The following is a 16,276-nucleotide window of genomic DNA, read 5'->3' as shown; positions in this document are numbered from 1 at the left end:
AGGGCTGGTCCTTGGGCATTTGATGGGAAACTAAGAGCTGTAAGAGATCTGGAGGGGCAGGTTGGGGGTATTTGGAGGACTTTACATTCTTTGGGGCCCATTGGAGATGGGGACAGAGAATTGGAGACCCAGGGCTGGCTGCAGGGCAGCTCACTAATGCTGTTCCCTCACTTGTCCACGCATTCATTTCTCCTTCATTGCCTACACTGTGCCACACGTAGTTCTAAGCCTTTAAGGTAACATTAGTGGACAAAACAGCCAGAGATCCCTGCTCAGACAGACAGCAAGTTAATTGCATAGTGTGTCAGAAGGTGATGAGTGAAAGAAAAGGTTGGGCCAGGGAAGGGGCACCTGGAATGCTGGGCAGGTGGGGCAGATGGCAGTATTCAGCGAGCCAGTTAGGGCGGGCTCACTGCGCAGGCGATGTCTGAGCCCAGGCCAGAGGAGGCCGACTGGAGGAGGGAGCAGCCAGGGTGAAGGCCTGGGGGCGGGAGCCTGTTGGAAGAAGAGAAGGAAGCCAGGGTGGCACCTTGAGGGCACCTGGAGCCTAGGAAGGGTTTGGCTTTTTGTTTTTTTAGGGTTTTTTTGATGGCGACGTGTGGGTTGCGGGATCTTAGTTCCTCGAGCGGGATTGGAACCCGTGCCCCCTGCAGTGGAAGCGTGGAGTCTTAACCACTGGACCGCCAGGGAAGTCCCTGGAAGGCTTTGGTTTTGAGTCTGAGCAGGATGGGGCCATTGCAGGGTGTGGAGCAGGGCAGAGACATGGTCTACTTCAGTTTCAACTGTGTCATCTGACTGCTGTGGAGGACAGACTGGAAGGGGAAGTGGGTGGGTGGGAGGGACAGGGTGGGGGCAGGGAGGCCAGCTGTGGACAGGAATCCAAGTGGAGGTGATGATGGCTGTGGGCCAGGGCAGTAGCAGTGGAGGAGGTGAGGAGGGGTTGGATTCGGGATCCGTTTGGAAGGTAACATGAACGCAGTTTCCTCACGGAATGGTGGTGAGGTTGAGAGAAAGGGAGGGGTCAAGGCAACTCCAGGGGTTGGTGACACGTTTGGGGACTTCACAGCTTTCTCTGGGCAGTGGTGCCTGAGCCCTGGATCTCTGTGCCCTTGAGAGAAGACCCCCTCCTCCTCAACCCCACCCCAGGCCCCAACTTCCCAGCATTCCTGAGAATAGAAATCTGACGGAATATTTTATGGCTGTTGATGTGAAGAACGTGGTACATCTGTATGCCGCCATTCTCTCTGCATTTGCAGCCAAACCTGCAGTCAGCACCTTGCCTGCATCCACGGGTCTGCCCCCTTGTCCTGCCCTGTGTTCCGGTAGCATGTGTGCATCCCACCCTGCCACCACATCCCCACCACTGCTGTCTCCCGGGCCTTACGTCATAGGAATCGATGTGAGGTTGCCAGAGAAAGTCAGAAACGTGGCCTGGATGATGTGGTCCTGAATGTGGACACTAACAAAGGAAACGCTCATACCCGAGTTATGGCTTATACGGCTCATACCTGAGTTACGGCTCATACCTGAGTTATGGCTCATACCTGAGTTACGGCTCATACCTGAGTTATGGCTCATACCTGAGTTATGGCTCATACCTGAGTTATGGCTTATACCTGAGTTAACTTGAACGTGATGCTAACTGGAACAGCCTATTTGTGGCCTACCAAGCATACACTGTACATCTGCTTTAATCATTAGAGAAAAGGGCGCATTGACCAGAAGCAAAGAACGTCCACATTAAAAATAAAGATTAGGGACTTCCCTGGTGGTCCAGTGGCTAAGACTCCACACTCCCCATGCAGGGGGCCCGGGTTCGATCCCTGGTCAGGGAACTAAATCTCGCATGCCGCAGTTAAGAGTTCACACGCCGCAACTAAAAATCCTGCAGGCTGCAACTAAGACCTAGCACAGCCAAATAAATAAATAGAAGATTAAGTGCCTCTCTTCCTGGGATGCCAATGCTGGTGCTCCTTCGATGATAAGTCTCACTTCCCAGGCGCCAAGGCCATACTGACGCTCTATGTACGTGCTGATCTGTTTTTTAGAAACCATGAAGGAATGTCTCCCTGACTTGTTTGATGTTCTTTGTTCTGACAAGGCATAAAACTGTGCCGAAAACCATGCTTCTCCGGAGCAGTCCCTCAGAGTTACCTGAGAGGCTGTCTTCCGGGCTCTAGTCCTCAGTTTGGCTCAAATAAAACTCTTTTCAATTCCTGTTATACATTGTGTATCGATTATTTTCCTCAACAACACCAACACCTGGAAACCCCCTTTAATGACCTCCCAAGCCTCCCAAATGACATGGGAGCAGAGAACCTCAAAGTGTGTGCCTGGTCACAGATCACCAGGCTGCCCGGGGCTGCTGAGACTGGAACCCGGTTTAGAAGGTGTCAAAGCCTGTGCTGCTTCCACTCCATGCACACTGCCCCCCTTCTGGGGCAGAGAAAGATGACAGAGTAGGAAGAATAAAAGTACCAGACACTTAACGGAAGACACAACAGGTGAGCAATCATCTGATTTATAAAAAGAGGCAATGAATTTTTTCTTAATTGAAGTATAGTTGATTTACAATGTTGTGTTAGTTTCTGGTGTACAGCAAAGTGGCAACAAATGTTTAAATGATACAAAATAGCATTTTCAAAACAAAGAGTAACTGTATTTAACCATACTCAGCTCATAACAGAGCAAGAGGGTGAGTGGAATAATCATTCATGCTGGGACTTCCCTGGTGGCCCAGTGGTTAAGAATCCACCTGCCAATGCAGGGAACACGGGTTCGAGCGCACTGGTCCAGGAAGATCCCACATGCCGCAGAGCAACTGAGCCCGTGTGCCACAGCAACTGAGCCTGTGCTCTAGAGCCCCCAAGCCACAACTACTGAGCCCATGCGCCTAGAGTCCATGCTCTGCAACAAGAGAAGACACCGCAATGAGAAGCCCGTGCACCGCGACGAAGAGTAGCCTCCGCTCGCCACAACCAGAGAAAGCCCGTGCGCAGCAACGAAGATCCTACGCAGCCAAAAATAAATAAATAAATTTATTTTTAAAAAAATCATTCATGCTATAGCACTTATTTAATGAAATGGCGACAGAGGCAGTTGGTCTAAGGAAGCAGAGAGCAAGGGAGTGATTCAGGTCCCTGTCCTGTCAGTTTGGGTTGTTGTCTGAAGAGAAGTGGGAAGTCATAGCCTGGTCACCCCCAGGCGGACAGACACACCACCCTTTGTACACCGAGTCTCCAGCCTTACCCCGGAAAGAGGCATGGGGAGGGGAAGGCGAGGGAGGCTGTTTCTGACACACGCGGAGGAGTCGGTCGTAAACAACCCCTGGAGAAGGTGGCTTTGGGCCCTGGTGAGTCACTCCTCTCTGCTGGGCCTGCCTCCCCGTGGCCAGGCCCCACTGCCGCGGGCCTTGCTTGGGCCGGGCCGGGCTGGCTCCTTAAACCCTGGCTGACTGAGGCAGCCCTGGAGGGGTCCCACCAGGGCCTGAGCCCAGCTGCCAGGCCTAGTCACACTGCGAGGCCATTGCTGGCCGGCAAGGGGGGTCAGGCCACCGTGGGCCATCCTCCCTGCCCTGTGAGATTTCACGCTCTGCACAGCTCCAGGCCACCAGGCCGCCTGCGTTGGCTCCCTTCCTGTCCTGGTCTTGGCACTGGGCCCTCACCCAGGGTTAAACATTAGTAGCAGATTATCAGTCCAGGGTCAGGGGGAGGGTGGAATTACACTTTTACCAGCGTCCCCTCTGCTGGAGCCACCAGTGCCCGCCCCTGCCAGACAGTGCCCGTGGAGGAGTTTGTGACTGGCTGGATCTCTGGTGAGACACTTTTCTTCCTTCCGTCATTGTAACCCCAATTACGGGTCATTTCCTGGGGAAGGTGGGTGACGTAGGAGGAGCTGAAGCCGAAGTCCTGGCGGCCTAGGAGCACCCAGAGCCAGCCGTCCTGGAGCCTCCTGGGAGTTGCTGGAGAGGAGAGGAGAGGCGGGTGCTTCTGCCCAGTCCCCAGGCTGCCCCCCAACAACCTGGATACCTGCCAAGTGCCCAGGTGCCATGCTGAGTGCTCTCCCAGACTCACCTGCACCGCCGGAGCCACTCTCCGGGGCTCAGAAAGGAAGTTCACCTTTGACCTCACCTGCTGTCCTGCATTCCCCTTTGGGCCTCTGCCCTACCTGGCAACGTGCCCTGAGGCCAGCTGTGCTGTGGACCCAATCCAGCATCCAGGTGACACTTCTCTCTGAAGAAAGAGACATCCGAACCTGCCTCCCGGGGCTGTGACCTCACCGAAAGGTCGGGGACCAGCATCCACTATGTAGGGCAGGACCAGGAGGTGGGGAGACACTGGGGGCTGGGACCTCCTCCCCTGGTGCCAGTAAGACTCCTCTAAGGGGGCCTCCCTGGTGGCTCAGTGGTTGAGAATCCGCCTGTCAATGCAGGGGACACAGGTTCAAGCCCTGGTCTGGGAATATCCCACATGCCGTGGAGCAACTAAGCCCGTGTGCCGCAACTACTGAGACTGAGCTCTAGAGCCCGCGAGCCACAACTACTGAGCCTGTGCACCACAACTACTGAGGCCCGCACGCGTAGAGCCCATGCTCTGCAACAAGAGAAGCCACCACAGTGAGAAGCCTGCGCACCGCAAGGAAGAGTAGTCCCCGCTCACCGCAACTGGAAAAGCCTGCGCACAGCAACAAAGACCCAACACAGCCAAAAAAAAAATTAATTAAAAAAAAAAAAAAAGACTTCTCTAAGGGCCCCCAGCTCTGCACTGCCGGCTACAGGGCAGAGCGCTGGGAGGGCCGGTCCTGCATCAAGGCCCTGCCCTGGACAGCAGAAGGAGGGAACAGAGCTGGCAGCGAGGCAGGAGCCCCGGAGCCCCCCAGTTAGATAAGTCAGCAAGATGCTCGGGTGTCAGGTCTGGGCGAGGACACTGGGCATCTGGGGTTGGCTCCTCCCTTCTGCCTGTGCGCCCTCCAGGCAGGGCCAGGGTTGTCTCCGCTGTCCCCTGTCCCCACACCTTCCCAGCCCAGTGCCTGGAGTGGAGGAGGGTGCAAGGGGCAGCTGGCGTTTCTCTGGACTCTGGCAGGCAAGCCCTGCCCCGCTTTCTCCTGCCTGAATCCCGCTCCCCTCTGGATACAAACTTGCTTCCTCGGCCTGGCCCGAGGGTCCTCACTCATAGCACCTTCTTGTCACCACAGGAGCTCTGGGCTTGGTCCTGGGACACCCCTTTGACACTGTAAAGGTGGTCTAGGGCAGGCACCCGAGGAATGAAAGACGTCGCCTGAACCAGACATCAGGGAGAAAGCAGGGCCTGGCTGACGGAGCCTCTCTCCCGCTTCTCCTGCCCTGCGGGCAGCCCGCTCAGAGGGGCCGAGGGATGAGCTGGACAGGATGCCCAGCCTGCCCACCTGCTCTGTCCTCCCTGTCCAGGTGCGGCTGCAGACCCAGACCACACATCGGGGCATCATTGATTGTATGGTCAAGACTTACCGCCACGAGTCGGTGGGTGACTGGCTTTTTGGGGGGCTTAGGGGCGGGAGACCTCTGGGCAGTCGGTGCTAGCTTCCTTCTCCCCTCCCCGCCCACAGAGCTCTGCCCGTGGAAGAGAGAAAGAAGACCCAAATCTGGGGCCACTGGGGGGCTGAGCAGTAGCTAAATGCCCCCAAAGTGGAGCTGAGGCCACCCCCAGCCTTAGGCTGCTTCCTCCTCCCTGTGGCCAGGCCCAGGAGCAGTTTCCAGCCAGAGGAGGCCCTGCCAGGCCCAGAAAGGGCAAGGGTGAGGCTCGCACAGCACCCGCCCAGCTAGCATCCGGTGTCTCTCTGCAGCCCCTGGGCTTGTCAAGGGAATGAGCTTCCCCATCGCCAGCATAGCTGTGGTCAACTCTGTCCTGTTCGGGGTCTACAGCAGCGCCCTGCTGGTACTGACAGCCACCTCCCACCAGGAGCGGCGGGCCCAGCCGCCCAGCTATACGCACGTCTTCATAGGCAGCTGCACAGGGGGGTTCCTGCAGGTGAGGGGGCAGCATGGGGGCACGTGCACACACTGGGGCAAGCGCATGTGCTCGTGGTCACATACACAGGCACAGGCACAGTGATGGCCAGTTCACTCCTTTCCCTCCCAGCCCCCTCTGGCCACCCACGGCTGCAGACCCCAGGCCTTCTCGAGGGGAACACGAGTTGCTGTGGGAGAATGGCTTGCTCCTGGCTGCTCCCTGTGACCCTGATGGCTGAGCTGTGGCCTTCCAGGCTGCAGGTCTGGAGGGGAGGGTCATGGAGAACAGAGGGGGCAAAAAAGGTAGAGAGAGCTGGGGTGGGGGGGAGACAGTGCCAAGAGGACATGATGGAGAAGCAGTTGATGTCACCCTCTGAGGCTGGCAGGGCTTGCCCACCTCTGGAGGGGTCTGCTTCCATCTGCGAGCCTCACCCGGGGCCTGTCCACAAATCTCGCTGGGAGAGGCTCAGGGTGTTATAATCATTAAGTGACTCTAATCATTTGGTTCTGGTCTTTGTTCTCAGTGCTTAAGGACTGGGCTTTCGAGGGTTGGGGTGGAGGGAAGAGGGGCCTCCAGGCACCGGGGGGATCCCCAGCTAAGTGAGGGACTGACCTCAGAGGCAGAGGGCGTGCGCCTGGCTCTGTCCCACGATCCAGCCAGTGCCCTAGGTCACCCTCTGCTCGACACCTGCCCTGATGCTCCTGTACACATCCCAAGGCAGAGAGCAAGGACAGAGTTAGGGCTCACTCAATGAATTAATCATTCGTGAGACCCAAAAGGCCCTGGCTTTGCTTTTGCCCCTTGTGTGGGGCTCATGCCTGCATATTTCCCAAGCCCTGAGACCTGCGCCCCACAAAAACAACGACGAGAAGGAGCCCCCAGGCTCAGTGGCCTGAGTCAGGCTCAGCCGGGCCCAGCTCCTCCGTCCTCCTCCCCTCTGGCTCCTCGAAAGCAGAAGAGATGGCAGAACTGGGGCCTGTCGGGTCACTGATGGGGATGGGGTCCAGGGACCAGCTGGAGCCCCGTTTGCCGCCAAGCGCACGGCTCTGGTTAACAGGGTCTTGGAACGGAAAATGTATTTTCACGTGGCGATGACGAGGAAGACTCTGTAGCAGGGGGCAGGGAATGACAACCTCTCTTGTGTACAAAAGTTGCTTCTGACTCAGCTAAGGCTGACATCATTGTACAGAGCAGCAATGTCTGATGTCCCCACTGCCCCTGTGGGCACAGGATGGGAAGGGGAGGGGCCGTAGCCCGCCCAGCCATTTTCTCACCCTCAGGAGCTCACCGCTCTGGAGCAGCCCTCAGCTCAGCACTGCCCGCAGGCTCTGCTGGGAGGGTGGCATCAGGAAGCCATCTCGCAGGGGCGGACCCCAGCCCACTGCCCTTCCTGCAGGGGAGGAAATAAGCAAACTGTCACCCTCTAAAGATCACCGGAGCCAACCGCCAGCCTCCACCGCCATCAGCCATCTCCAGGGCTGAGGAACTGAGCTTGTGTACCTTCCACGGAAGGAAAAAAACAAAAACCACATAAGTCCATAAATGATATGCTAACCTCAGCTTGGACCTCAATTCTCACCTGAACTTTCACAGCTGACCTTGACTTAGCTGCGTCCCTGACCCACACCTCGGCCCCTCCCCACAACCTCCCTCCACGTCCCCAGTACCAACATTACCCCAAATCTGTGTCCTGTCTGCCCCAGCCAGGTGATAAAGTTCAAGGACCCGCAGATCCCACCCTGTCACCCACCTTCTTTTGGGACACTAGTGCTTGGGGGTTCGCGAGAGGTGCTTCTCCACCCAGGGGCCTCTGAGAGGTGTCCTGCAGGAGGTGGGGAAGGGGGAATCTATGAAGTTGAGGTGCCCTCCTTACCCCTGGGGAGGGGTCATTCCCCTGCTGTTTCTTGGCCACAGACTGAAAGACTGAATCCTTTTTTTTTTTGAACCTGAGCCACTGCAATGAAAGCGCCCAGTCCTACCTGGACCGCCAGGGAACTCCCTTTCTTAAGCATCGCATGCATGCCAGCAAGTTCGGCCGAGGGGAGGGGCAGTGTCCCTTGCTGTCAGGGGCCTGATGCTAAGGGAGGGGGCTCTGGCCCATCCCCCACTACGTGTGGGAGAGGTTGAGAGCAGGCGAGATTCTGAAGGAAGATGCTGCCCTGTCTGCCCACTGCCTCCCCCCCGCCACCATTAAGATCAGAGGGAGGGACTGTTCCCGTCCAAAGCACCCAGACCCTTCATGCTTCTTTCCCTACAGGCCTACTGCTTGGCCCCTTTTGACCTCATCAAAGTCTGGCTACAAAACCAGACAGAGCCCAAGGGGAAGTCAGGGAGCCCCCCACCCCAGTACCACGGGCCCGTGCACTGCGCGGCCTCCATCTTCTAGGCCGAGGGGCCCCGGGGGCTGATACAGGGAGCCTGGGCCCTGACGCTGCGGGACAACCCCACCCTGGGAATCTATTTCGTCACCTACGAATGGCTGTGTTGCCAATGCACGCCGGATGGCCAGAACCAGTAAGCAAAGTGGCGTGAGAGGGTGGAGGACAGAGAGGAGTGGGGGAGGGGAGCTGGACTGAGCCCTGGAGGATGGGGAGGGAGCCTGCGGATGCGGGAGGATGCTTCGTTCCTCAGTCTGACCCCCCTCACCCCCAGTTCCTCTACCCCAGGCTCGGGCACAGTGCTGGTGGCAGGGGGCTTTGCCGGCGTCACCTCCTGGGTCACAGCCACCCCCTTAGCCGTGATCAAGTCCCGGATGCAGATGGCGGGGCTGAGGCAGAGGGTGCACCAGGGGCTGCTGGACTGCATGGTGAGCAGTGCCCGGCGGGAAGGGCTGGGGGTCTTCTTCCAGGGGCTCAGCATCAACAGTGCCCGTGCCTTTCCCGTCAACGCCGTCCCCTTCCTCAGCTACGAGTACCTCCTCCACTCCCGGGGATGAGCCTGGCTGGGTGACGAGCTCCCCAGTGAGACCACCGCCCACCTGCCCAGATTGGAGGCCAAGTTGAAAGCACCAGCTTGTGATTCTGATGCGAGAGGCTGAGCCCCTCTTTATCAAGGCACCTCCAGCACTCAGAGGGGGCCGGGGAGACGCCTCGGGGAGCTGGAGGCCTGGGGACCTGGACTCCACCCGGATTCCAAGGCTGGCGTGGGCCTCCTAGCAGCAAGTACCTTGATTCCTTTGCTTTCTGAGTCTGTGAAGTAAACTCAGCCAGTGGCGCTGGTGACATTCCAGTCCGCACACTCGCAGAGCCTCTGCTTAGCTGCCTTGGTGCTGACCGCCTAGCTCCCTGGATTCCGGTGACACATCTTCACCTGCCTCCCCCTTCACTTCCTTTCAAACCTCTCCCCGCATGACTTGAGGGTAGCCCGGTCTCCTCTAGTCCAGAATCCTTCAGTGGCTCCGTCACCCTCAGGGAAAAGCCCAAACTCCCCCTCCTCCTGGCCTCTCCTTCCCCCCAGCTTGCTTCTCCCTCTGTTCTCAGGCAGCCCAGTCCTGCTTGAGGTCCCTGAACAAGCTGTGCCCTCGCCTCCCACCTAGAAGGTCCGTTCCCTCTGGGCCAGCAGTGGGCAGTGCCTGCAGGATGACTCCCGCATCCCTGGGGCTGAGCGGCTCCAACCCAGGCTGAGCACTGTCTCCTGGAGCCCTTCCTCTGCTCACCCCCTCCTGCCCGGAACTGACTCTGGGGTCTGCAGACCTCTCTGCTCGCCCCCATGCCTTGATCATAGCCCTCGCCTGTGCTTTATTGTGGTTGTGGGTTTACTTCTCAGCTTCCCAGTTAGACTGGGTGCTCTCTGAGGTCAGGGGTCATCTTCTGATCGTTTCCCGGCACGGAGCCCAATGCTCGAAGCAGCCCAGTAAGTGCTTGTTAAATGAAGTGCACTCCCGGCCTCTGGCCCCGAATCCAATCACCACACCCCGGTCTCCATCGCCTGTCCAGGCCCCTCTCGGGGCCTCCAGTGCCGTAGTGTCTGCCTTGCCCATCAATGGCACTTGTTTCCTTTACCCGTCTTAACTGCTAAACGGGAATTAAAAACTGGCTGAAATTGTTCACTTAATTGGCAATAAAGTGAGCAGAGTTTGTACTCACTCATGTCCTGATGTGGTCTGAGATCAAACTGGGCCCCCCTCATGGTGACCTGAACGCCTGGAATTCCTGCCATTTACTGGGACTCCAAGCATCACGGTGTTATCATCACAGTTTACACAGGAGGCAGCCTCGGCTCAGGGACAGTATGTAACCACCCCAGGTCGCACGGCTGGTATGTCACACAGCTCACTTGGAGGCATCTGAGCCTCCACCTCCAGAGCCTCGTTGCTCTGCTACCCTGCTCTACCTGGGGCTTGTGACAGTCCCCCACGAGTCACCTAAGTTCAATTTCACGCAGGCTCGACGTACAGCATCAGCCTCCCCACGTACTCCTCGGAGCTCTTGTTTACTGGATCGTGTGTCACAGACGGTGGCGTTCTTCCCTGCTTCCGTCGTCATAGCGTGGCCGCAGGGCATGTGGCTGCAGAGCGAGGCTACGTTCCCCTCAGTGGGAACTTGTGCTTGGGTTCTTGCTAGAGAAATGAGAGCAAAAGTGATGCTTGCAAATTGCCCGTCGCTGGCTTAAAAGGAGACTCCTGACTGTTGGCTGGAAATGGTGACCCCTGGGGGCCACTGCTGAGGATACAGGAGGCACCTGGAACCCAGGGACTCTGGGAGCACAGCTGACTGTCCACCCTGGGCTGTTGCCTTCTGACGTCTCTGTAGCCTTCACTCAAACTAACACAGTAGGTAAGGGTCTGCCCATTTCGAGGTCAGGGGTGATCCCAGAGTGGTCCATGGAGCAGTAGCATGAGGACTTCCTAGAGGGGGTTAGTAATGCAGAATCCCAGGCCCCACCCTGGATTGACAGAATCAGAATCTCTGAGGTTGGGGCCTGGGGATCTGCATTGTACAAAACTGTCCCTGTGACTTTTACACACTTTAAAGTTTAAGAAATGGTGTTCTGCACTCTATGACATAAATCACAGCAAGATCCTTTTTGACCCACCTCCTAGAGAAATTGAAATAAAAACAAAAAATAAACAAATGGGACCTAATGAAACTTAAAAGCTTTTGCACAGCAAAGGAAACCATAAACAAGACGAAAACACAGCCCTCAGAATGGGAGAAAATATTTGCAAATGAAGCAACTGACAAAGGATTAATCTCCAAAATTTACAAGTAGCTCATGTAGCTCAATATCAAAAAAATCCAAACAACCCAATCCAAAAATGGGCAGAAGACCTAAATAGACATTTCTCCAAAGAAGATATACAGTTTGCCAAAAAACACATGAAAGAATGCTCAACATCACCAATCATTAGAGAGATTAAAATTAAAACTACAATGAGGTATCTCCTCACACCACTCAGAATGGCCATCATCAAAAAATCTACAAACAGGACTTCCCTGGTGGCGCAGTGGTTAAGAATCCGCCTGCCAATGCAGGGGACACGGGTTCGGGCCCTGGTCTGGGAAGATCCCACACACTGTGGAGCAACTAAGCCCATGTGCCACAACTACTGAGCCTGCACTCTAGAGCCCGCGAGCCACAACTACTGAGCCCGTGTGCCACAACTACTGAAGCCCACACGCCTAGAGCCCACACTCCGCAACAAGAGAAGCCACCGCAATGAGAAGCCCAGGCACCGCAACAAAGAGTAGCCCCTGGTCACTGCAACTAGAGAAAGCCTACGCGCAGCAACAAAAAAGACCCAACGTAGCCAAAAACAAAAAAAAAAAAAGAAAAAAAAATCTACAAACAATAGACGCTGGAGAGGGTGTGGAGAAAAGGGTACCCTCTTGCACTGTGGGTGGGAATGTAAATTGACACAGCCACTATGGAGAACAGTATGGAGGTTCCTTAAAAACTAAAAATAGAATTACCATACGACCCAGCAATCCCACTACTGGGCATATACCCTGAGAAAACCATAATTCAAAAAGAGTCATGTACCAAAATGTTCATTGCAGCTCTATTTACAATAGCCAGGACATGGAAACAACCTAAGTGTCCAACGACAGCTGAATGGATAAAGAAGATGTGGCACATATATACAATGGAATATTACCCAGCCATAAAAAGAAACGAAATTGAGTTATTTGTAGTGAGGTGGATGGACCTAGAGTCTGTCATACAGAGTGAAGTAAGTCAGAAAGAGAAAAACAATTACCGTATGCTAACACATATATATGGAATCTAAAAAAAAAAATTGGTTATGAAGAACCTAGGGGGAGGACAGGAATAAAGATTCAGAGAATAAAGATGTAGACAATGGACTTGAGGACACGGGGAGGGGGAAGGGTAAGCTGGGACGAAGTGAGAGAGTGGCATGGACTTATATACACTACCAAATGTAAAATAGATAGCTAGTGGGCTTCTCTGGTGGCGCAGTGGTTGAGAGTCTGCCTGCCGATGCAGGGGACGCGGGCTCGTGCCCTGGTCTGGGAAGATCCCACATGCCGCAGAGTGGCTGGGCCCGTGAGCCATGGCCGCTGAGCCTGCGCGTCCGGAGCCTGTGCTCCGCGACGGGAGAGGCCACAGCAGTGAGAGGTCCGCATACCGAAAAAAAAAAAAGAAAAAGAAAAAAATAAAAGATAGCTAGTAGGAAGCAGCCGCATAGCACAGGGAGATCAGCTCAGTGCTTTGTGACCACCTAGAGGGGTGGGATAGGGAGGGTAGGAGGGAAACGCAAGAGGGAGGAGATATGGGGATATATGTATACGTATAGCTGATTCACTTTGTTATAAAGCAGAAACTAACACAACATTGTAAAGCAATTATACTCCAATAAAGATGTTAAAGAAAAAAAAAGAAATGGTGTTCTGGATGCTTCTTTTAAAAATATATTTATTATTTATTTTATTTATTTATTTTGGCTGCGCTGGGTCTTAGTTGCAGCACATGGGAGCTTCATTGAGACATGCGAACATTTTTTTTTTTTTTTTTACGGCACGCGGGCCTCTCATTGCTGTGGCCTCTCCCGTTGCGGAGCACAGGCTCTGGACGCGCAGGCTCAGCGGCCATGGCTCACGGGCCCAGCCACTCCGCAGCACGTGGGACCCTCCCGGACCAGGGCATGAACCCGCACCCCCTGCATCGGCAGGCGGACTCCCAACCACTGCGCCACCAGGGAAGCCCCGAGACATGCGAACGTCTTAGTTGCAGTATGCGGACTCTTAGTTGCGGCATGCAGGGTCTAGTTCTCCCACCAGGGATCAAACACGGGCCCCCTGCATTGGGAGCATGGAGTCTTACCCACTGGACCACCAGGGAAGTCCTTGGATGCTTCTAATAGAAGAAATACACTGCCCATTCTAGCTGAGGAAGTTATGAGTCTGATGGAAGTGACTCAGACTCCAGTTCTGGTGGCCTCAACTCCTGCACAGATCCAGGAAGCCTACGTTCCTGGTGTGAAAGAACAGGGTCTGTCTGAGACAGTCACTGCCCTTTCTGTGCCCCATTTTCCTCTGAGATCCCTTCCAACTGGTCCATCTTTGGGCCCCAGTGGCCAGTCCAGGACCACCACGGTGCCAGGGATTTTAGGCCGGACACAGAAGTGCTGGGGAGCAGTCACTGGAACATCTCAGGGGAGTTGGTGGCTGGTTCAAAGGGAGCAAGCAGTATGCATGTGAAACAGAAGGTGGCTCTTAGAAACGGGGCAAGGAGGGATCAGTAGGTCAGAGTGGTCCTCTGTAGTTTGTCATTTCTCACCACATTACCAGTTAGCAAGAGAATAACATTTTAAAATCCTTTTCTGATTTTGTTTTAATTAAATCCTTTTGGGGGCAGAAATGATGCCTGTAAGCTTGCCTTTTCACTGCTGGGCATGGGTTTCTGTCTCCTCTCTCTGGTTCTGTCCAGAGGCATCTGTTCAGGGGCTGGAGCTCCTTTTCTTTATGCACCTCATTAGAACCAGAGAGAATGGCCGGCACCCCTCGGGCCATGCAGTCCCAGGCCTGAGTTGCTTCCACTGGCCTATGGCAGGGGCTGCTAGTAGGGCCCGGAGAACAGTGCTGCAGTGAGGTGAGAGTTAAGCGTGGCATGATTAGTGAGAAAACAACTCACTCCTCTTGGAAAGGAGGATGGAAAGACAAACAAAGATCAGGCAGGAAATGGCCGAAGATATTTTAAAAAGCCAGATGTTTGTACATCAGCAGGGACTCAGAATATGCCTGTTAAATTCCTTAAGGAATTAACAGATGTTATTAGAGGTCATCATTATTTGAGACTCAGAGAAGAGTCCCTGAGAGCTAGGAAATAGTAAATGAACCTGCTCTGAGGTTGAAAATGGGGGTGGTGTCTGAGGGTCACACGTAAAGGTTTTTTTTTTTTTTAAAATACATTTATTTATTTATTGGCTGCGTTGGGTCTTTGTTGCTGTGCATGGACCTTCTCTAGTTGCAGTGAGCGGGGGTTACTCTTTGTTGCGGTGTGTGGGCTTCTCATTGTGGTGGCTTCTCTTTGTTGCGGAGCACAGGCTCTAGGCACGCAGGCTTCAGTAGTTGGGGCACGCGGGCTCAGTAGTTGTGGCACATGGTCTTAGTTGCTCCGCAGCATGTGGGATCTTCCCGGACCAGGGCTCGACCCAGTGTCCCCTGCATTGGCAGGCGGATTCTTAACGACTGAGCCACCAGGGAAGTCCCACATAAAGGGTTTATAACTTGGGCAAACATGTTAAATAGCGTCTCATTGGATTCGTGTCATCAAATGTTATAGTTATTTTTACAGCACCGATCACAGTAGGAGAAGTTGCAGGAGACCTAATTTACATGTATAGTGACACGAGGGCTACATGTGTCTAAAGCAACTAGGTTCCAAACCATTAAGACATGATTTTAAAACCATTGCTAACTTTGCAAGAAGTAAGGGAACTTCCCAAAGACCCCTTCAAAACAAGGAAGTGAGCGTAAACAGCGTGTTGGAACTGTGCAGCCCTTGAGGCAAATGCTAACACTGCAACCTTGAAGATTAAAGAAACACACAGAAGACTAGACTTTGGCCCAGACATTAAGGTAGCTGAACCCAAGATTGATAAATTAAGTCAAGATCCTGGAAGGGGCTATACCTTTAGTGAAAGAGTAGACCAGAAAACCTCCACCCACCAGTAAAGGGAACCTACAAAGAAAACTGCCTCTCCCTGTGGTGGGAAAAAATTAAGAATAAGATGGGCTCCTGTGAACCCCGGCACCTGCTACCACACTGTCCTTCAGCTCTGGGACACCTTCCCCCGCCAGAAACTAATTTATCATGATGGTAGCGCCACCTTGTGTCTGGAAGGAGTAACTACAGGCTTTTCTAAAGGAGCGCCCCCAAATCAGGATCTTCAGGTTTTCCAGGGATTAAATGCAACCAATAAAAAAATTCCCACGACAAAAAAAGCGACCAGACCCACAATGAAAAAAGAGGCACCATGGATTCAGGAGAAACAAAAGCAACAGATTTATCCCTCCAAAGATTTCAGATGTTAGATTTATCAGATACAGAATGTAAAATAACCATGCACAAAAGATCTAAATATATAAAAGAATTAAAAGACAAGAAACAAGACAGCATAAAAATGGCGATATACACACACACACACACACACACACACACACACACACACACACATATATATATATATATATATATATATATATATATATATATATATTTTGTCTCTGCTGCACAGCTTGCGGGATCTTAGTTCCCTAACCAGGGATTAAACCCAAGCCACAGCAGTGAAAGCACCAAGTCCTAACCACTGGACCACCAGGGAATTCCCTGATTATGTATATTTAAAAGAAGAAAAAAGAAAAAGAACTGTCACAGCTGAAGAGAACTGGGAGGTAGGTTGGGAGAAATTAGAGTGCAATGCAGAGAGAAAAAAGATGGGGAGCCAATCTTTCTGCCTTGGGGCTCTCTGGATCCCGTTCGTCATCTTCTCAAGACTGCTGCTGCTGCTGAATGTAATAACAATAATATCTAACCTATATATATATAGTGCACCTATACATAGTGCTTAAAATAGCACCTGGCGAGTAGTAAACATTTTATAAATATTAATTTGTTTAATGCTCATGACTGACCCATATTATTTCTGCCTCTTAGGAACAGGGACTGTGTCTTATGCATCTTTGCTGCCCTGGAGCCTTGAATGCCTTCTGAACATAGAAAATTTAAATCAACTGAAATAATGCACATAATTTCTTTGTCCCCCATTTTGCATGTGGCAAAACCTGCAAAATTGGATAGGACTGCCTGACCTTGATAAAAAAAAT

At 53.4% G+C, this 16,276-nt stretch overlaps 1 protein-coding gene across 1 annotated transcript; it reads left to right on the top strand.

Annotated features, from left to right (window-relative positions):
- Positions 1–3,786: 3,786 nt before the first annotated feature.
- SLC25A45 (solute carrier family 25 member 45) lies at positions 3,787–8,922 on the top strand (the record flags this gene model as incomplete). The annotated part of the gene is given in 7 exon segments (XM_082661275.1): positions 3,787–3,814; positions 5,194–5,237; positions 5,426–5,501; positions 5,821–6,005; positions 8,245–8,370; positions 8,374–8,501; positions 8,640–8,922. Coding segments are annotated over 5 exon segments (753 nt in total). The 5' UTR covers positions 3,787–3,814; positions 5,194–5,237; positions 5,426–5,470.
- Between the last annotated feature and the right edge of the window lie 7,354 nt (positions 8,923–16,276).

This window comes from Grampus griseus, assembly GCF_964374135.1.
Source record: "Grampus griseus genome assembly, chromosome: 8".
Classification (NCBI taxonomy): Eukaryota; Metazoa; Chordata; class Mammalia; order Artiodactyla; family Delphinidae; genus Grampus; species Grampus griseus.
Note: the sequence above shows the minus strand (reverse complement) of the source record. Positions and strands in the feature narration are given on the sequence as shown.